General features: G+C 40.6%; 3 protein-coding genes across 4 annotated transcripts; all 3 read right to left on the bottom strand.

The window, feature by feature from the left end:
- Positions 1 to 1,097: 1,097 nt before the first annotated feature.
- On the bottom strand, positions 1,098 to 5,876 carry srsf1a (serine and arginine rich splicing factor 1a). 2 transcript variants are annotated; one of them, XR_015037492.1, is made up of 5 exons: positions 5,449 to 5,876; positions 4,677 to 4,855; positions 1,958 to 2,130; positions 1,451 to 1,789; positions 1,098 to 1,135 (listed from the first exon to the last, which is right to left on the bottom strand). XR_015037492.1 is itself a non-coding variant. In XM_085796132.1 (4 exons), the coding sequence occupies exons 1-4, from the start codon at positions 5,634 to 5,636 to the stop codon at positions 1,592 to 1,594; spliced, it is 738 nt and encodes a 245-aa protein (XP_085652258.1). In that variant the 5' UTR covers positions 5,637 to 5,876; the 3' UTR covers positions 1,098 to 1,591. The 2 variants fall into 2 exon arrangements, 1 of the variants encoding a protein (XP_085652258.1); XM_085796132.1 differs by having other exon boundaries at positions 1,098 to 1,789.
- Positions 5,877 to 8,435: 2,559 nt separating this feature from the next.
- Positions 8,436 to 11,073, bottom strand: LOC146976381 (fructose-bisphosphate aldolase C-like). Its single transcript, XM_085796133.1, has 8 exons — positions 10,910 to 11,073; positions 10,583 to 10,794; positions 10,428 to 10,482; positions 10,171 to 10,331; positions 10,006 to 10,089; positions 9,713 to 9,887; positions 9,414 to 9,613; positions 8,436 to 9,285 (listed from the first exon to the last, which is right to left on the bottom strand). The coding sequence occupies exons 1-8, from the start codon at positions 11,019 to 11,021 to the stop codon at positions 9,193 to 9,195; spliced, it is 1,092 nt and encodes a 363-aa protein (XP_085652259.1). The 5' UTR covers positions 11,022 to 11,073; the 3' UTR covers positions 8,436 to 9,192.
- A 2,650-nt stretch (positions 11,074 to 13,723) lies between these two features.
- On the bottom strand, positions 13,724 to 20,659 carry LOC146976382 (ribosomal protein S6 kinase-related protein-like). The gene is made up of 12 exons (XM_085794502.1): positions 20,466 to 20,659; positions 18,664 to 18,924; positions 18,465 to 18,548; positions 18,305 to 18,373; positions 17,162 to 17,231; positions 16,563 to 16,670; positions 16,425 to 16,465; positions 16,321 to 16,348; positions 15,985 to 16,074; positions 15,508 to 15,596; positions 15,315 to 15,425; positions 13,724 to 15,209 (listed from the first exon to the last, which is right to left on the bottom strand). Exons 1-12 carry the CDS (start codon positions 20,490 to 20,492, stop codon positions 14,937 to 14,939), a joined length of 1,251 nt encoding a protein of 416 aa, XP_085650628.1. The 5' UTR covers positions 20,493 to 20,659; the 3' UTR covers positions 13,724 to 14,936.
- Between the last annotated feature and the right edge of the window lie 285 nt (positions 20,660 to 20,944).

Consider the following 20,944-nt stretch of genomic DNA (forward strand, 5'->3'; position numbering starts at 1 on the left):
ATTTACACACACACACACATATATAAACATATCAATCCTATTTGTAAATTCCTCGTGTTTTGTTTTTCAAGTTTCTGTGCTTATAGCAACCCTGCTGTAGCTTTAATTGCAATGGTTTAAATTGGTTCATGCATAGATGTCAGTCTGATAGTTCATGTGGGTTTATGTTTCAAATAAACACAAACCAAGTGTCCTTGTTTTCCAAATGTTTTATTGAAAATGCTAAGAGAAAAAGTAAGATTAAGCAAAATAAAACATACAAACTACTCCCAAATAATACCCCTTCCCAACCGCCCCAATTTTTTTAATTATTTGCTTCATACCAGGCATCTACGATTCCATCCTTTGATCCAACTTCCTGGTCCTCAGTTTCGTTTTCTTGTAAAATAAAGCCATTACCACTGAAAAACTTTAAAGATAGGCAGGGGGAGGGCCTAATAGGAAAAAAAAAAGTTGCTCTGGGACTCCCCGTTTTTTTTTTAGTTCTGTAATCAACTCATTTGAATCCTGGAAAACTGATCCCGTTCCGAGCATCCATCCTTGCCTATCCCTTCCCTAATCGATCCACTCATCCAGCTCCAAGGATTGGGATCCACTGAGCCACTCCTCCAATCAAAACCTTGAAATACCAGGAAGAAAATCAGAGGCAGACCGTTAGAATAAAATGTCAAGATTTTTGGGCCTAATTTTTCCATGTTGAGCACTCATGTCAGATCAAGAAAAAAAAAAGCCACAAAACTATCACTCCCTGAAGTTAAAACATTTGAGGACATTTAAGTTAAAAGTGGGACGCTTTTGCAACAAAGTAGTGATTTCAGAATTTTACATTTGACAGCAAAGATGTTACACTTACATCACAACACTTGATCTAGGACTGCTTAATCTGTCACAAGCCAGAGTAGCATGTTCAAAATTTCATATTTCATATATATAACAAAGTACAGCACATATGGCTTTGTTAAATATGACATGCATGATATGGCAACCGATCAAAACGTTCAATTTATGGAATATGAAGCGTACCATTGCCTCGACCTGATTGCTCCTCAATTAGATGTCCTATCCTGACCATACAAATGAAATGTGCTCCACAATGGTTTTATTCCAAATCACTTTAATCCTTCTCTTCAGATGTCTAAAGGAAGACACAAGGGTAAAATACAGTTAAGCAATGGGCTCCCCATCAAAACAGCCCACCCAACATATCCAACGAGAAGCTAATTCTTTAAAAAAAAAAGAGAAAAAAGAAACAAAACTCAATTTTCAATACTTGCAAAAACATTGAGTGTATTTCATACCAACTCAACATTTTTGAAGTACAACACAGCACAATTCCTAATGGTGCAAAAATTGAGAGGACAGGTAGGAGAGAGGGAGAAAACAAGAGGACAAAGCAGTTGGAGAGGGGTGGGGAAAGAGTGGGGGGCAAAGGAAGGGTACATCTACATACCAAGATCATCCACAAGGACACCGGGACATGAAATGCAAAAATTAAAAATCAATAGCAGACATCTGGAGAAACTCATGAGAGGTAAAAACAGGGGGAGAGGGGGTGTACATCAAAAGGGCAAAACATCAGTGGTAGAAAGGTTTAGGAACGGGAGCGAGAGCGGCTGTGACGAGGCGAGTAGCGGGGGGATCCTCTGCCACGACCACGGGAATTGCTGCGACTGCGGCTGGCGCTCCGACTGCGGCTCCTACTCCGACTGCCACGGCTGCGGGAGCGTGATCTTCCGTAACTTGGGCTGCGGGGACCGTCTAATTTCACACGAATGTAAGCAGTCTCTCCCTGGCAGACACAAGAAAACTTGACATTGAAAAGACAACATTCCTCCCTTGGTGGAAATAGGAAATGAGCCAGTTGTGCTTCAAAACATGTGGCATTTCCTTTTGAGTACTCACCTCGACACAGCAAAGAAACATTATCCATGACAGTTAATCAAATCAGTACACATACCTCATGCGAGCGGAATTTGGTGTTGTCCAGCTTTCGAACGGCATAGGTCATGTCCTCTTTGCGCACAAATTCTACAACCCCAGTTCCATCTCTGAAAACGTCAGCGTAACACACATCGCCTGCCTCGCGCATGTGGTCCTTCAGGTCCTGCCAGCTGCCACTCTGAGGGAGCCCTGCAAGACAAGTGAGACATGCCATGAGCGAAAGATAAGTGAGACATGCCATGAGCTCGCACCCTGTATCAGGGTTCCTACACATTTTAAATTTCCAAATTCCATACTTTTTCCAGACCCTAATTTCCGGATTTCCACTACAAAAAACTCAAAGTCTTACCAAGAATATTTGTCTTATTTCTAGTCAAAATGTAATTTCTAGTCAAAACAAATCTCATTCTACTTAAAATAAGACACATCACATAAAAAGTAGCTTGTTTTTAGACACTTTTTACTTCTTTCAAGCAGATTTCCACTTGAAATAAGTAGAAGAATCTGATAGTGGAGCAAGTTTTTTCTTTCTATTACAAGCACAAAAAACTTGCTTTCACTGGCAGATTTTTCTACTTATTTCGAGTGAAAATTTGTTTGAAACAAGTGAAAATGATCTAAAAACAAGTTAATTTTTAGGTGACGAGTCTTATTTTAAGTGGAAAGAGATTAGTTTTGACTAGAAATGAGACATTTTGACAAGAAATAAGACAAATCAAATATTCTTGGAAAGATTTTGAGTTTTTGCAGTGTCTCAGTAAAAATTTTTAAAAATAATTTGTGACATTTGAGTAAATAGATGTGTTTCACGTTAATAAAGCATGCAATTAATCATTTGTTTTCATTATTCTGAATTTGTATGCCATTATGAAACCAAATCATTTCCAGGATATTGTAGCTAGGTACAATAGCGCATAGGCTACAAAGTAATAATGTGAATAAGACCAAACCCAGATAAGTATTAAGATAAATATATTTCCATACATTAGTTTCCGTTTTCCATACTTTTCAAGACCTGGAAATGTATGAAATCAAATTCCATATTATTCCATACTTTCCATACTTGCGTAGGAACCCTGCTGTATGCATGAAATACTGACATTAGGGATGCACATGATTAACCGTTTAAGGTTAAGTAAAAAAAAAAAAAAATTTGCTCCTTATGTTGTCAACTCATGGGGGCGTGTCGACACGTGCAGACTTCCACGTGCCTGCAGTCATATTTCCCAGCAAAAAGTTACACAGGAGGACTGACAATAACCTATGTGCAGCGCAGCCCCCATGAAGGAAGCTCAGACAACAAATGTTTCCTACACAGACATAGATGTGCATCACCTGTAAGAGCACTGTGCAAAAAAAGAAAAGGAGGACTTCGCTGTGCTCTCCAGCTGGTTCACTTGCAGCTCCACAGAGGAGCCTCAATCTGCTGTTCCTCTCGCTTCAGTCTGGTGTTTGGCTGCACTTTGCATAAAAATAGTTAAACATTAGACGATATAACCTCCATATGAGCACGATCAGCTGAGACAAAGCACAATGGATGTGATGCTGATCAGCTGTTGCAGCACACGTGTGTGTTTAACGGCAAAAAAAAGAAAAGAAAAAGTGATCACCCGCGCAAGCGTTGTAATCTTATCAGTTAATAATCGGGTAACGAGCGTTTGTTATCACTCAGAAAAAAATTCAAAATGTGCATCCCTCATTGACATGTATCAGACCTGCGTGAGTAAAGTGTAGCTTTAACATTTAGTAAAAGGTTTTTCAAGCCATGCCGTTGTTTTTATACTATAGCTTGTAAGAGTGTTATGCAGCGGCATTTATTACTGAGGATGTGTTTTGTACTTTAGTGCAAGGATGACATTATTCCTTGATAAACTACTACATAATTTCAATTTTCATGGTAATCATTCAATCGTTTCATGTCATTTCTGACTGAATGCAAAATTATCTGGTTTCAGTTGATCAAATTTTCTGCCCTCCCAGTCTGTGATAGTAAAATCAACATTTTGGTGTTTGCTGGACAAAATGATACTTGACCTTTTAACATTGTAGCAACTCAAATAAACCCAACTGCTGTCTTAAATCCAGATAATAGTTGGTTGCGGGCCAACTATAGTGCATATTTATTGTGTGGTACACATGAATTTGTTCTATTTATAGGGTGCTTTTAGAACATCACACTGGGGACAGCACATGAAAATGAGTCTTCAAGGACAAGTCTGGCTCATTTACATGTATTCCTAATGAGCACTGTCCCTTTGAAATGAATAAGTATTACATTCAGCTTATAAAATAAGACAGCAGTATAATTTGTTAGGGTTATCAGGGAAAAAATACATCTTCCCATCTCATTCTACACCACTAGTAAAAACATTGACCTGCATTACATGCTGTCAACTCTTACTTAACTGCAAGCCATATCACATTTCAATGAAAAGGAAGAGCCATTGTTCTCTAAATTAGGAAGACTCTTTGCATTGATCTGGGGTACATGTGAAAGAATAAATGCTTAAATTACTCGTTAGTGGCTGTCTGCAAGATCCACGTCTAACCTTTCACTAATGTCCAAACTTGAATGCACTGAATGTAGAGCCAAAATAAACATTGAACATTGTTGCAGCTCATCACTACAAGTTAACTCCAGAAAGACAACTCCCGCCATACAAGCAAAACATTAGCAGCAGTCCAGCAGGGCACCGCCTCCTATAATAAAAAACTGAGTGACTGAGTGTACCTACCCGACACAATGACCCTGTACTCGGAGCGTCTGGATGGAGGCCCGTATCTGCCCCTGGGAGCCCCGCCGATCCCTCCAAAACCGCCTCTGGAGCCCCGGCCGCTACGAGGGAACTCCACACGCAGTCTGTAGCCATCGTAGTCATACCCATCACGTCCGTAGACGGCATCGTCGGCGTCCCTGTCAACAAAAAGCAATAGTTTCAACATTAACACACGGCGGGCTGCAGGGTTCAAGATGCACATGTATGCAGGGAGAATGCGGGCACGGACGGCGCAGCCATGTTGGCGGCTAGCTTCATCTGGTTCCCTAATCCGCCTTGCAGACGTGCACACAACTTGAGCAATGCATATCCACACGTGAAGAAAAATAAAAGTAACCAGTTTGCACCTTCCGTGGTTGCAAAGAAAAGCACCCTGGCGGAGGCTGAACGCTGCAAATCAAGCGTAAAGTTGTGAGCACTGGCGGAACTTAACAAGTGCAGGACAGAAACAAAGCAGAGTGGGTGTTCGCGTGAACATTTGGGACGTGATAAAAACAAAAGCACAAAAACAGCTTTTTCAATGGGGTGTACAGACGATTTTCACCAAGTACGAGTGGTATGCAAAGACGAAACCGAAAGCGCACATACACACCACGTTTCGCCCCTGGAGCATGGTGCAAGGAGCCCAGGGTTTAGTCTGCGCCCGTGAGTGCTGCGGTAGCCCGCGCCTTGGTGAGCCACACAATGGCGCTGCTCTGGCCTAACGAGCCTAGCGTCGCTAGCTCCTTACCTGGGGTCCTCGAACTCAATAAAGGCGAAAGGCGGGCCACCTCTCCGGTTCTTCAGGTCGATGTCTCGGATGGTTCCGTATTTGTAGAACACGTCTTCCACGTCTTTCGTGCGGATATCTGGGGGCAGGTTTCCCACGTAAATCCGGCAGTCGTTGTTCCCAGCAGGGCCTCGCACTACACCCGACATCGCTGCTGCTGCTGCTAACGGACAGACCGAGACTTGAGCTAGTGCTTCGCTGCTGCTGGTAAGGTTTCTTCTCTCTCTGCCGGTGGTGGGGGCACGCTGAGATCAGGCTCCAGGCGGCTGCGCGTCGTCCGACGGAAGGAGGAAAACAAACCAGAGGAAGGCGCCGCCGCTTTCTGTGACACTCGGCAGCAGGTTCGTCTCCGTGCGGACAACGCTCTCGACGCGGAGCCTGTTACTCCTGTTTTTCTTCAGGAACCGCGCTCCTTTACCGAGGCATTCATGAACACCGGAAACACTGCAGCCACACGGGACACATCCGCCGTACGAAATAGTCCGCCAATTCACCAGGTGCAGTGATAACAATCAGCCATTTCTTTGATATTTTTACAAAATAAGCCAAAAATACAATACAATAGGCCTACAAAAATAGATCAATCATATTGATAAAAAATTGATACTGTACATGGGCAACATATTAGAACTACATTTGAGGTCCAACCATAGACTGTAAAAAAAAACCCGTTTAAATTAAACATTTATGCGGCTACAAGTTATCCGTTGCCCGCCTCAATTCTGTTACTAGTCATTTGTTTGTTTCAAATGACTGCGCGTAAAGAACAATTTTCAGAGGATAGCCTACAAATAAAGATAGGCAGCAAAGTTGATTGAAGACAGGTAAATATTTATTAGCTGTTTTGTGAGAGAAGTAGGCCTAGCCAAAGTTTTAAAAACAAATGCACATGTAGGCCTAACACTAATAGGCTAACAATTGTGCTCATGTTTGGATAAATAATAAATGCAACTTCAAATAGGTAGGCCTACATTAAATAGTTGGTAGCCTACAATAGCCATTTTTAATGTGTCACTGAGTCAGCAAAAAGTGCAGGTTGTGGAAACAAGCAGAGATTATCCCTGTTCTTAACGTCAACAGACCTGAAACTCTGAATGATTTTAGACTGGTCGCCCTCACCTCTCTTAATGAAATTATTTGAAAAACTTGTCAAGTCAGAACTATTGGGAGGACAGCGTAGGCTATGCACTTACTTGACCCTATGCAGTTTGCTTACACGGCACACAGAGGCGTTGAAGATGCCACACTTACCCTGCTAAACCTTTTATTTAAACATCTGGAGGGGAACAAACCCCATTTTAGACTGAATTTTATCAGCTTTTAACACCCTTCAACCTCAAATATTAGCCACAAGGCCTATTAAGCACTTTGAACTGAGCCATAATCTTCATAGTCAAAGTGAATGGCATTTTATCTGAGTCATGTTCACCTCACCTCAGGGATGTGTTCTCTCCCCTTTACTTTTTATCCTCTACACAAACATGTGCAAGAGTGTTTATGAAAACAGGCACATTTAACATTTGCAGATGTGCAAACTGTATGTTATTGTGAGTTTGTTGCACAATAATGAATCCAGCCATGGGACATGATTATTGATTTTAGGACACAGACTCCAAACCCTGATCTCACAGTTGTGAGTCAGTGTGTGGAGAGCTACAAATATCTTGGGACTGTCATTGATGCCAAACTGACTTTTAACAAGAATTGTGAAGCAGTGTGTAAGAAGGGACATCAGTGTTTGTTTTACCTTCAGAAACTGTCCTGTTCTGATATTGATTACCCTATTTTATCAAGCTTTTATTGAGTTTGTGTTATCTTGCCCTGGTGTCCTGGTTTGGTAATCTGTCACAGGACAAAAATTCCCTGAAACAAGTTATCAAATGGGCTGATAGGCTAATTGGGGAGCCTCAACTCACAATGACAGCCCTCTGACACACAGCTGCAGCGTGAAGCAGCTCTGTTCTTAATGACTCCTCACACCCGTTCACCGCATGGTGAGTTCCAGCTCCTTCGTTCTGGCTGTCTTTTTGTGGTCCCCAAGGGTAGGACAAAACAGCACGGAAGTAGCTTTTCACCCACAGAATTGTAATGCTGAATAGTAAGGCCACAAGGTAACCTTGTTCATATTAGATCCAGGGAGATGTTAAAGCACCTTTCTATGACAGATGATTGTATTGTTCTTCTATTGTGTGATTGGTCTGTCATGATGGCTGTTTTTTTTTTTTTTTTTTTGGGGGGGGATTGCTGCACAATAGCTAAATTTACCGTCTGGTAGGCTACTAATAAATAAACCTTGACCTTGACAATACGAATATTTATAATAGCTTAGATTTCTATTTGACAATTATAATTATGATGATATAGGTGTTAAGTGTTTTAACTTGCAGGTACAGCTGGCTAGATGTAGTGGTTTATTCTCTGTCTATAGTTTTAAATGCTGTTACTTCTGACTTTCCTGTTTAGACATTTTGTCCACTGACGATTTATAATTTCGTAAAGTAATTAACAAGCACTTTGGATATTTACTGCAATAAGGTCTCGTTTATTCAGACTTAGTCATAAAGAGAAGTCTAGCAGCTTCTACAAAGTGATTCTATCATATGACACTATTGAAAAGCTTGAGCTGCTATGCTATTTCAACATTTTGCAAATAATCTTATTATCAGTGCAACAACTTTACTGGGTTCTAGAGTCTATAGAGGACCTGCTTCATAACCCATAATAAAGGTTTGCATAACATTAAAAGTACTTTTGACAAGAAATATAGTCCTATTGTTGTCCCAAGTATCCAATGTTCACTTTTGAAAACTTGCCGTATTTACACATTTATTAACAGGGCAATAGATTCTTGCACAATATATAAAAAAAACATGTAATTAACTGTGGATTATTTTATAGCCTGGTCATATAAGTTTTGAGGAACACAAAAATCAATATTCACACCAGAATTTACCTGAAGACAGTTTTATTGTTTGAATGCTTACATTGAACTACAGTATGTTCGTTCAGACTTTCAGACACCGAGATTACTCTAGACAATCACAACACTATAATCACACTCAGTGTATTTTATTGTTGTGCTAAGTGTACTTTCTACCAAGGGACTGCAGATGAAAATTAGCACGTGGCTAACTCTGCTGCAATATTTCTAATTTTCCATGGTAACTGCTAAATAAATAGTAAAACTATACACATAAGTCCTCATGCACACCCTCTTTCTCTTTCTAACAGACACAGAAGCTTTCAACAACTTGCATAATTTCCACCTAATATGTGGGGGATACACTACCTCAGAAGTTCAGCTGTTCGTACTATTCAATTAACTGTGCTGTATTATAAACTAATATAATTGTTCTGCAGCCAAAATGAAATTTACATGGCAATCAGTATTTGTAAGTAAGTGCAGGTTTTTAAAGCTGTAGTTATGGCACTGTCACAGTCAGGAACATACTGTACACCCATAACAAAAGTAAAATATGTATCTTTCATTCAATACATGCATTAGAAACATCCAAGGCCAAATTCTGATTGTCCTCATTTGTCAAGGCAAGAACACGCTGTCACTTGTTCTCATGTAAAATCGTCATGAGTGTCAATCTTCAGAAATATTGTATCTATTATCTACTGTACAATTCTTCTCTAATATGTCTTTGTTCTGGCAATGGAGGAACACAACACTAACTGAAACGTGGCTTCTCATGCTCTTCAGTATGCGTAGCAGGATCCATAAGCACGCTGGTTAGGGTCACCATAGTTATCAGCTCCTGTATACTTCCCCTGACATGCCAGACTGTTCACCTGTGGACAGAGGAGACATTTAACAAGGGAGCAAACATAAAACAGGAAACAAACTCTGCTTGGTGCTTAAGGATTACATGCATGCATTATTTATCCGCAGTAAAAAAAAAAATAAAAAATAAAATCACCTCTGCTCTCTTGATGAACTGCTCAGTGGCGGCTTTCTCGTTCTCTTTATGTCCTCTCCAGGCTCTGAGTGCAGAGGCCTGAAGGGCACGGCCAAAAGAGAAAGTCAGGACCCAGGGTTTGGACAGAGGGCAGTTGTTGATGGCATTGAGGTGGACAGAGGCCTCCTCTTCGCTCTGACCGCCTGAGAGAAACGCCACGCCTGCGGGGAAAAAGAAAATATGACATAACCTTTGCCTCAGCAGATTTGGTATATTCGCTTAATCCTCCTCAGACACACACAACAGCGTTTTTGGCTTACCTGTGACGGCTGGGGGAACAGTGCGGCGCATGGCGGTGAGAGTGGCCATGGCAACCTCCTCTGGGCTGTACTTAGTGGAGCAGCTGTGTCCAGGTGTCACCATGTTGGGTTTGAGGAGAGTGCCTTCCAGGTACACGTGGTGCTCCGACATGGCTTTATACACAGCAGCAAGGACCTGTACTCCACACATTGTCCCCCCACACAGACAGCAGCGTTCACTCACTAGCCCTGTATCATCAACTTCACACAACCTTGCACATGCAGTAGCCTACATGGGGAAGAAAGAAACCCACCTTCTCAGTGACGTACTGGCAGCGTTTCAGGTCGTGATCTCCATCAGGCAAAATCTCAGGTTCTATGACGGGCACGATGCCGTGCTGGCCAGGAATTGAAATCAGAATAACACATAAATACAGTATAAATAGACAATCTACTCGTTACTGAGTCCTGAGTCTGACCTGTTGGCAGATGCTGGAGTAGCGTGCAAGAACATTTGCATTTTCTGTAATGGCCAGTTTAGATGGATTGGCGTCGCTGATTTTGAGGACACAGCGCCACTTTGCAAAGACAGCTCCATCCTTTTTATACTGTGCACAACGATCTGATAATCCATCCAGACCTGTGGAGGAGGTTGGATAGAAAAGTAGAAATCATTTCATAGAGGAAATGACTATAAGTGAAATAGTTTACTAAACCAAAGATGTTTTTGTCTGACCCTGTGTGGTGGTTTCTCCACAAGTTCCTGCAAGGGGGACAACACCCTTGTCAACCTGAGTTGTAAGAGATAAAGAAATAACAGCATTGTAATCTACTTATAATGTTTAAGGTTAATTCTTATAAATTCTTTAATTTCATACTAAACTGCCTCACCTTGACTCCAACCAGGATACCCCTGTCCCTGATCATTTTGACAAAGGGTACACCATTATCAGTGTGCTGGTACAGCGTCTCATGGAAGAAGATCACCCCTCCAATGCAGCCGTTGATGCGATCGTCTGCACTGAAGAGAATCTGCCGGTACTGTCTGCGGTTCTCCTCTGTGTTCTCCACTCCGACCTGGGCCAGCCGCTTGGCCATGCTTCCTGCGGTGAACATATTACAGGTGAGATGCACGCAAGATGTTTATATGCACTCTTTAGACCGGACAGCTTTTTATTGTCACTGCAGAATTGAAGGAAGCAAGCAAGTGCTACAGACCCACAGACTCATCTGCAGCCAGGATGCCCTTCCCTGGAGAAACTATGCGTAGAGCTGTCTCATGCAGCTCCCTCTTCTGAGACTCGGAGAGCGTGGGGAACTGGTGTGTCATCCTGAGTGACTTATTGCAGAAGATATGACCGTATGGTTGTATTATTAAGGCACTTGTAAAAAAGATACAGTATCCTCTATGAAGTATCTCTCTTATTCTCAAATGAAGCAGAACCATTTTGTTGCAACTACCATAGATCAACCTTAAGTACATTTTCAGTTTGGTCATATAACCGGGTTAAGTGTCTCCTGTAGAGGCAGGTCTAAAAAATTGAACCATTTTGGCATGCAAGAAAAGACTGATCACTATAAATAGATGACAAGGTTACAAATATAACGGAAATATTCATGAAGTCTTCTCAGAGGTAACGGTCCTCCGCTACATGTGAAACAAGCTAAAGAGGCAGGATCAGGTGTTACAATTGCATGAAAAGTTAAGAATCTATAACTAATGTAAAAATTAGCTAAATGTCTCCTTGGTGTAAAAGTTGAAAGCTGAAGAGATGTAAATAGCCTAATAGATCTTTACAAAAAACGTATAGCCAGATCACTTCGCTCCAATGCTGATAGAGTTTTCTACATGCATTGTTCTGCTTACCTGCTAAAAGCTGCAAATTAGCACTTAATAGCTTGATACAGACTCATATGGAGTTACACACTAAAGTCAGTGAGATAACGCTAAATTTAAAAGAAGCCAGGCGAGGTAAACCCACATAGAGAGATGAACAGTGAAAGATCTTACCTGACAGAAAGGTGTCCTGTCTGCTTATGTGATGAACACTGACGGAGCCTCTCAGTCAGCTCTAGTTTGTATCCAGCTCAAATGTGTCACACCTCATAAGCCAACACCTCTGGGCGGAGCTTACACGCCCACTTTTGTCCCATATACTGTAAATGAGAAATTCTCGATGATTCACTGTTCTATTTAAATGTAGCAAAAAAAGAAATTGTCATGCAATTGCATTATTTGAACCTGGAAATGTTAGTAGCCAATTCTTTCAGTCATCTCGCAACAACAGACTCAGTGTTGTGTTTCTAAACATGCAGTGTTGTAAATAACTTGGAGGAAAAAAATGGAAACCATGTCTGCCTAAGTCCATTTTCAGGCTAACTGTGAAATGATAAATGATGTATTCTGTCCAATCCCTCCCTATACCAACCTAATTTAAGCATTTAACCCTACCCTGTGGCATGCTATTTTTATTTTAATTAGTAAAAATGTGCCCTAAGGCAGGTTTCAACTCTCCTGATAATTTGGTCTTCACCCTCTGAGACTCCAACAGGGGTGTTTGAGTCTCAGAGCAATTCATGCACTCGGTGGCTTCTTTGGTGAGCTTTAAACTGTAAAGAAAATTATGTAATGTGTCAGAAATAGAAATCGTTTCCAGGTTCTAGTCAATGTAAATGAATAATGGAAATACGGCCCAGATAAGATCAAAATGAGGTCAGCCGAATCATTTCCATTTTGAAGAGGGAATTTCCAACTTTTTTCCCCCTTTGTATCATATTTGTGTTGTATTGGCCTCTGGAGTAAAAGCTCACCATTACAGAAACGTATTTAACACTAAAAATTAGTCAGTCTTTGTTTTAAAACACTAGCATGGAGAAATTAAACAAATCTACTTGAAAGGACCAATTGGCTTCGACGACCATGGGTCAACATTTTTATTTTCTTATTTAACCGTGATAATTTGACAAAGTTGGATATTTTTAATGAATTGCCCTGCATCATTGCAGCTACAAGCAACGGTCAGGAGAATGCATGTTTTCTGTTGTGTATTATTTAATGTTATTTGCTTAGACTGAGTAGACTCATTGCAGGGGACTCCTCTCTTCACTATTGTGGGTCAGTGTGCCTCTGAAACCAGATATGGGTCACTGGACTGCCTGCCACTGTACAGCCACAACACAGACATGGTGGACCTGTCTAAGACAAGGGCCTGAGAGGGAATTCAATGTCAGGAGGCAGCATGAGGAGGAGTTGGTGCACTCCCATTCAGGAGATACAGTTTTAAATAGATACAAGACTTCAGGAAGTACAGCAATTATACATGGCTGCCTCCGCTGGGACTCTAAGTTTTTTTTCTCTGTTACCTAATTAAAAAGCATTTAATGATGATACTCAATCTGGTCCTCAATTTTCTGTCCTATTAAGTTTGTCCTCGATGGGTTTGTAAGTACTCCTCTAAATAGGTCAACTCGAAGGCTGAAAGTTGGCCATCACATATCCAGGTATAACCTCTGTGTGATAATTGATATTAAATAGCAGCAGGACCACTCTACTTAACACTGGTTAAGAAACTTTATGTAATTCTCTTTGGAGAAAAGCAGCAGGAAGTCACACGTTGTCATGTAAATTGCAATATGGCATATTTCATATCCAGTTGATTTCAGTGCAGTCCAATCTCCTTATCTATTTTGTATTTGATGCTTAGATTGAAAACTTACCCATGAGCAGCTGACAAAACAATCTCTCTGTTTTGGAACTTTTGACTGCATCACACAACTTTCCTCACAAGTTCCAGTTGTCATGAAATTCCAGATGTTCAACTTTCCATTTCTTGTCCATGGTGGCTATAAAGTTAAGTCTTAACCTTCAGAACACCTACTGAATGGACCCTGTGATGAAACTGTTTGTCAGTGTAAACTTTCAAAAGAAGATGTCTTTAAAGTGCTGAGAAAAAAAAAAATTTTAACATCTCACACAATAGTATCATTTATGCTTCAAAATATGGCTAAAAATCCACGTATTGTTTATTTAACAGCTTTCGACCAACCCTCATGGTCTTCCTCGGCACATCAAGTGTGCTCACTGGCCATCATGTTCACATTCAGTCATAACAGGTGATAACAGGCAGTCACATCAATGCTAGCTATAGACTGTATACATTTCACATCTGCCAAAGAAGAACTGAAAGTTTTGGAAAAAGCTAGTAAGTTCAGCTTGAGTCCAGATCTTTTGTTTGATGGCCAAGACTGAACTTTAATGCTGCACATTATAACAGATATACCAATTGGGGACAGGCTACTTAGGACATTGGACACTGAATATTTTTACTGACATTAATGACCTCCTTACAACGTTTAATTAAATATTGTAGTACTTTGTACAAAAGAAAGAATATTACACTTTGACAGTTCCTGACAATGGACAGAATGGAAAGGTTCACTCTTTAGGTGAATACATTAAAAGAACACAACATAACCACAGACTGTCTATTTTTAAAATTGTTCTCTACAGTAGATATCTTATCCTGTGTCACGTCAAGTTTATTTTGAACATTTAATATCACAAAATAGTACCACTCAGTGACTCCAGATGAACTGTAAATATCCCTGTATTGCTTGATAGGATAATAATACAGTTTTGGGATAGTGAGGTAGAGAAGAAAAAAACATTTAAATGAGGAAAATATTAAAGAGCAAAAACATTTGTTTTGTTTTGTAACCCTTCATAAAATCATATTTTGTCCTTGATAGATAAATGTTATTGAGATATTGAATTGTTTTTGACAGATGATCAGTTGTACACAATTATTAGGACGATGTTAACTAAATTAGATATTGATTGAATTATAGATTTAACCTGAGTGGTGTAGCAGCAGCACCTTCTTCAGCCCTGTCTGCAGGTAAAGACTGCACACAGCCCCAACAACCTTCAGCACTGAGGCAGGGCAGTAGAAAGGGTTTTTAGTTCAAGTTCATGAAGCCCCAATGCACCATCGTCTGCTGCTGCTGCTGCTGCTGCTGCTTATGTTCTGTGTAATAACTGATGCTGACTCAGCATATCTACCTTTTTATGGACTCGGTCTCTGATCCGTATACAGCAGTCAGACCATATGAGAGTAACGTTCAGAGAAAATCAATCTGAAACAAAGAAAATTGAGGAGAACGGCAGGATTCTGGGGAGAAATGTTCCTCAAATGAGTTTCTTGTGTCTAGTCCTGTCTTAAACTTTACACGTCTGCTCCGTGGCTCAGCTCAGCTCCACGTTCACCAAAGTAGGAGACAGTTCGGATGGAGTCGTGGGAGAATGAAGAATTTTATCACAGTCAAAGTTATCAAAATAGTCCACTGAAAGGCCTCTCATTGCTTTGGCTGCCCACTCAGGATGACTCCTGAGCTGCAGGATGAATTCAACAGGCGCCTTTTGGAGGATGTGAGAGTCAAATGAGGTGCCACGAAAGAAGGCCTGCATCTTGAAACTCTCCAGATTACGGAGGCGGTTCACTGGATTCTTGCACAAAAGCTGTGTCAATGAAGAGGGAAACAGATAGGCATGCATATTAGTATATTTCATTCAAACGGGAAAAAATGTGTGTAAATAAGAGAGAGGAAAATCACGTTAACAAACCTCAGTGAGCAGTACGATCAGTGCAGAGCTGAATACGGTGGGCAGGATGTAAGGAAACTCTCTGACCCTCTTCAACATGGCGTTGTGGTCTGGCTCTGCAGGTACTGGAAACTGAAGTGTATTTAGTGCTCAGATGGGTGTGCACAAATCAGTGTGACCAATAATTGACACATTGACATATACTTGTCTTCACCTCTCCTGTCACCAGTGAGAACAACATGATGCCGAGAGACCACCAGTCAGCGGCGTGGTTGTATGGACCCCCACTTAAAACCTCAGGAGCTGTTTACACAAAACAAGGGAATACAACAAAACACAAAGGAGGAATCACACAGAGATATGTCAAAAGCTGCAACACCGGAGGGCAAAACACAACATAAATGAAAAGCCTGAAACATAATCCAAAATATTATGTAATGTGCATCACAGGTGCATCTTTCGCATAAGTGGGTCGACTGAATCCAACGGGAACACAACACAGGTGGGGCTGTGATGGTGAAGCAGCTATAAACAAAGACAGAACTAAAACAATATCATCCTATTAGAACCAAACTACTAATCTGAGCCAATTCACTGGATACTGGAGCTCAAACTGGAACAAATGATCATTTCCGTCAAGTGGGAATATTCTCTCGAGAAATACGTTTCATTTATTAGACCAAACTCTCACCCATGTATTGGATCGTCCCACATATTGTAAAAGCTCGTCCTCCTCGTTTCAGACGACGTGAGAGTCCAAAATCAGATAATCGAAGGTGACCTGAATAACAGCACATAAATGCACGAAATGAAAATATTGCAGCATACAAACTGACTGGTTTATATATACAGAATAAAGCAGTAAATGATGATTTCAATTGAACCCTGGTGTATCATCACCCATAGTTAGCATTTTTATAATTAATCATTAAATAATCAATCATAAAGTTAAATCTAATTTAATCTAATAACCACAGTCTGCTCTAATATTTTGACAAACCAGATGAAAATTATAAACCAGCAGTACCTTGATCACTTAAAAGAGTGTTCTCCATCTGAAAAATAGCAAAATTATCAACTACAAAATCATAAAGCCAATATGTTTTATCACGCAACATGTGTAAATCATACCTTTATATCTCTATGCATGATCCCCAAGTCATGTAGGAATCCTAAAAACAACAAGCACAAGACAGAAATCACACACGTAAACACAGATTTTGAGTCAATATTAGAAGTCAGTGTGATGAACGTCTGACTGACACTAACCCAGTGCACTGCCCAGCTCTGCAGCAAAGAGCCGGACCTCATCCTCCCCAAACCGGCCCTTCAGTAACCAGTAAGTGTACAAATCTCCAGTGCCGCAGTAGTCGCACACTGCAGAGGACGAGACACACAGATGCGACTGAGTTTTAATGCAGGTCGGTGTTGTCTTGAATAAGATATCAGAAAAAAACAAGAGGACAGAAGAGAAAAAAAAGATTCGTTCATCCCACTGTTGCTGGGGAAAGGAAAAAGTGAGGATTGAGTCACAAATACACATGCTTTTGCCTCGCTGAGTTACATTTTCCTCTTTGTCCAAAATCATAACTGAAAAAAAAAATACTAATGGACAGAAATAAATGTAACTGTGAATTCACTGGCAATGCAGCAGCCCCACTGAGTGGAACATGGGCTTTACCCAGTGCTTTCATTAGATGGCAGTGCACCTCTTCGATATCCAGTGCAGAGGTTTGTGACTGAATTTACAACAGTCCACTTTATTTTAGCGTAGCACCAGAGGAGGGATAACTTTTCAGGAACACAAAAAGCATGAGCACATAAGGGAGGGAGTGGAAATGCACCATGGTTTGTATTTATGAACTCACTAATAAAGAGGTTGCGCTGCGTCTGCCAGCAGTCCTGCAGATTGTGGATGAATGGGTGTTTGAGCTGCCGCTGCAATGCAACAGTCGACACACACACACACACACACACATACACAAACACATACATACAGAGTGAGAGTGAATATCACAATGAGAGATGGACAGGAAACTACCTATATGAGACCATGATACCAAAAGTAAAGTCTTATTTATGGACAGAAACTATGTCATTTATCTCACAGGGCTCATTTGATTACAGCCCTAAAGCACTCACTCATACACTCAGTCATTTTATACCGCCTGTGCTTCAGTGAGCACTCTGAAAACAGCCTCAGGTCTTCACGGCATGGATTCCACAGGATGTAGGTAATATTCATTTGAGACGGTGGGCATGATTGCATCACGTCATTTCTGCAGATTAGTCAGCTAACACCTTCACACTGTCAATCTCCTGTTCTACCTCGTCCCAAAGGTGCCCTGCTGGATTCAGATCTGGTGTCTAGGGAGGTCACAGAAGTTCAGCGAGCTCGTTGTCGTGTTTGCGAAGCCGGTTTGGGATGATTTTCCCTTTGTGACATGAAGCTTTATCATGCTGGAAGTACAGTATAGCCATTAGAAGATGGTACACTGGGGCCATAGCCGACCGGTAAGTTGTCCGTGGCACTTTGCCCGATGTTTTTCTGCTCATGATGACACAGTCAAAGGCACTGATGATATTTTTCTCCATTCAGATGTTTGATATGAACATTAGTGGAAGTTCCTGTATCCTGTATCCCAGTGCACTGCTGCAGCATGACTGGCTGACTGACTGAATAACTGCACAAACAAACAGATGCACAGATGTTCATAATAAAGTGCTCTATGAACGTACTTTCAGTCACATTCAGTGAAGAGCCCAGACTTTGTCAACACACTGCACAATTCTATCTGTCATTCAACAATAATGAGAAGAGTCGTCATATTTTTTAATTCCTTCATTAGAGTAAAGATTTCCAATTTGTTCTTAGCAGTCATGTGTATGATGTAAATGAGAGCAGATGGCAAATTAATTATGATAAATTTGACCCATGCAGCTCTAACGTAAGTACAAGCACAGTAAATAACAGCACCTCCACCTAATGAGAATGATACTCTGTGATATACCTGGATGATGACTTCCTCTTTTGACTGTTCCAGCACTCCATGCTTCAAGATCTCTGACTTTGGCAGAACCTGCACAACAATGAAAATGATGACACAAAACATATTTGATTTTTATGGAGTATAGTGCTGTTATAGTCCTGATTATTACGGCTCAACTGACCTTAACAGCATAGGTCCTCTCTTTGAAAATGTCCTTTACTTTAATTATGGGTCCATATGATCCTTTAGCTATAAGGCCCATGATCTGTAGACACAGAAGTACAGTTATCTCACTGTTCTTCTCCTCACTCTTCCTGCTGAACTGCAACATCTGCCCTAAAGATCAGTCCTAAACCGTCCTACGCTGTGGTCTGGGGTACCTGGAAATTGTCTTGTCCAGGAAATTTGCGGTGTGGGAACTCAGGCAGAAAGACAGAGATAAAAGCTGGAGGAGTCCTCTCTGTGTCTGACGTCTCACTGTTGTCCTCCAGAGGCAGCACTTGCCCGGGGGCAGGCAGCCTGTCGTCCAGCCCTGTGGGCCGAGAAAATACAGCCGAGTGTCCGAGTCTGTGAGCTATAGAGACCACTGTGTTGGAGAGGAAACCATGGCTGAACCGACGGGGGGCAGCTGGTCCCTCTTTCTAGACGGGATAAGAGATAATAAAAAATAAAATTGGGGTGGAATGTAACAAAAATGTATGTAGCAAATTGACCATTTAAATGAAAGTAATTAAAGTAAAATTCTGAGTTACTTTTACATTCTTACCATTTTTTAGTACTCTACCACATTTCAGAGGCAAGCATCGTATTGTACAACATTCAAATGACATCTGATGTTACTGAAATCATATTCAATATGATAAACAATTAACAGATTGCTTCAGTGTATAAGTCATTATCCATAATGGCAATACAGTACTAAAAAAGACCATTTGGCTGTATACATGCAGCTAATAAAACATCTTTTGAACAGGCTTAAAGTATAACTTTGAGTTTTGATTATTGATTTTTTTTCCCTCTTTCTTTGTCTTACACTACTGCTTATTAAAAAAAAGCATTCCCTTTTCCTTTTAATCTCCACTTTATAGTCTGATTACTGCTTTTGCATTTGTTTCAAAGGAATAATTCATTTGAAACAGATGCAAAAGCAACAACTAAATATCATTTTTAGAGTACAGAATTATAAATATTGGCAAATGAGAGATTAAGCGATAATTGGGTGGCACTTTGATAAGACATCATCTGTAAAGGCTTTATTAGCTGTAAATCATGAATTTAATCTTATCAGACAGGGTTTTGCACTTTCTAATAAGTCATCAGGTTTGCAATTATTATTGGTATGACATCAGTAAGGAGTCTGGGGTTTCTCAGTTTCTAATGAGGCCTTAATAAAAAGTTAGTCAGTCACTTGCATTTATTATAATCATTACTTGAAGTCTCTACAATAATCCATCCACCATGTACATGTTTTTATTATAGTCAGGGACCAACTGGAAGAGGATTTTCCACAACCTGGTCACGTAAAAGTTCAAATGTATGCCTTATAAATGATCTATAAAGCAGCAGCAATCAATTCATCATTAATAATTACATCGATTGATTGAGGCTTTATAAATTCTGCTCTGGCAGGAAGTGCTAATTTAATTTTAAATGTTAGTTAAATGTACACTATTCATCACTGAGCCTTGGAAATCTTTTTATTTTATTTTATTTTTAATCACAGTCGCTTCATATTTTGCATCTGGTGTAAAGCAGATGACATATAAACTGATTTAATCGGCCAGAATTACCTCTATCAGTGCTGCACATCTATTGACCCTCAAGCTGCAGGTCGGAGGGAAGGTCACTACTTGACAACTAATCTATTGGTCTATTTTTAAAGACCTCACTGTGGTAGTGTGTACTTGATTCCGTCATAGCAATGAGCGGTGGACCATCCTACATAAAAAAAACATCTGTACTATCATACACACAACTGCTTTTTACAGTTTCAATTGCCAATTATTTTTGAATTTATATTCCACCGCGCTCAGTTCAGCTTGAATTTGTGTCATTTTACTATAAAAACTCAACACAGTGAATCCAAAACACAGCATTTCTCCATTGGCTGTTACTGGTATTTTACCTTACAGCTGACATCTACATGGTCTCATCGTGTAAATAACTCTCCTGGTCCACTCACCCTGTTCCTACTCATGTCGCTGCCCATCACATCCTCCACGCCGGTAAACAAAACCGCAGGATTTCACTAAAATAGAGCGACAGTCAGCTCTTCCTCTCGCGTCCTCCGTTGATCCACAGGCGCACGGTCCATCTCGGCGCGTCACATCCACGTGTCCGTGTTGTAGTGTCTGGAGGAGAGAGAAGTGTTTGCAGGCAGCGCGGGAAGAGCTCGATTCCGCTCCACTTACACCTGTCAGCTTGATGATCGATCAACCCCCTCCCTTCCCCAACTTACTGACTCACAGATCTGCCCCTCTAGTTTTTTTTTTTTTAACTGCGCACATTAATCCAAACACAAAGCACCACATAGACTATAATGCTTTTATTGACAGATAAACAGTGAGCCACACAGCTGATAGAAATGTGAACACAGGCTTTTTTTTTTTTTTTTTTGCATGTCATCATTTTTAACTGAAATGTTTAGGGCAGTTTTTTTTC

Source organism: Trachurus japonicus, chromosome 13, assembly GCF_045865225.1.
Source record: "Trachurus japonicus isolate A0001 chromosome 13, Traja_1.0".
NCBI lineage: Eukaryota > Metazoa > Chordata > Actinopteri > Carangiformes > Carangidae > Trachurus > Trachurus japonicus.

Excerpts from the sequence above, each read along its gene's own strand:
- LOC146976381 (XM_085796133.1), bottom strand. The coding sequence starts at position 11,021 with ATGACACACCAGTTCCCCACGCTCTCCGAGTCTCAGAAGAGGGAGCTG. Across the intron at positions 10,332-10,427 it reads TGGAGAAACCACCACACAGG|GTCTGGATGGATTATCAGAT; the intron begins GTCAGACAAAAA and ends CCTCCTCCACAG. Across the intron at positions 10,090-10,170 it reads ACTCCAGCATCTGCCAACAG|CACGGCATCGTGCCCGTCAT; the intron begins GTCAGACTCAGG and ends ATTCCTGGCCAG.
- LOC146976382 (XM_085794502.1), bottom strand. The coding sequence starts at position 20,492 with ATGGGCAGCGACATGAGTAGGAACAGG. Across the intron at positions 18,549-18,663 it reads CTGGACAAGACAATTTCCAG|ATCATGGGCCTTATAGCTAA; the intron begins GTACCCCAGACC and ends CTGTGTCTACAG. Across the intron at positions 18,374-18,464 it reads AGAGGACCTATGCTGTTAAG|GTTCTGCCAAAGTCAGAGAT; the intron begins GTCAGTTGAGCC and ends ATTGTTGTGCAG.
- srsf1a (XM_085796132.1), bottom strand. The coding sequence starts at position 5,636 with ATGTCGGGTGTAGTGCGAGGCCCTGCTGGGAACAACGACTGCCGGATT. Across the intron at positions 4,856-5,448 it reads ATTGAGTTCGAGGACCCCAG|GGACGCCGACGATGCCGTCT; the intron begins GTAAGGAGCTAG and ends TTTTGTTGACAG. Across the intron at positions 1,790-1,957 it reads CCAAATTCCGCTCGCATGAG|GGAGAGACTGCTTACATTCG; the intron begins GTATGTGTACTG and ends TGTGTCTGCCAG.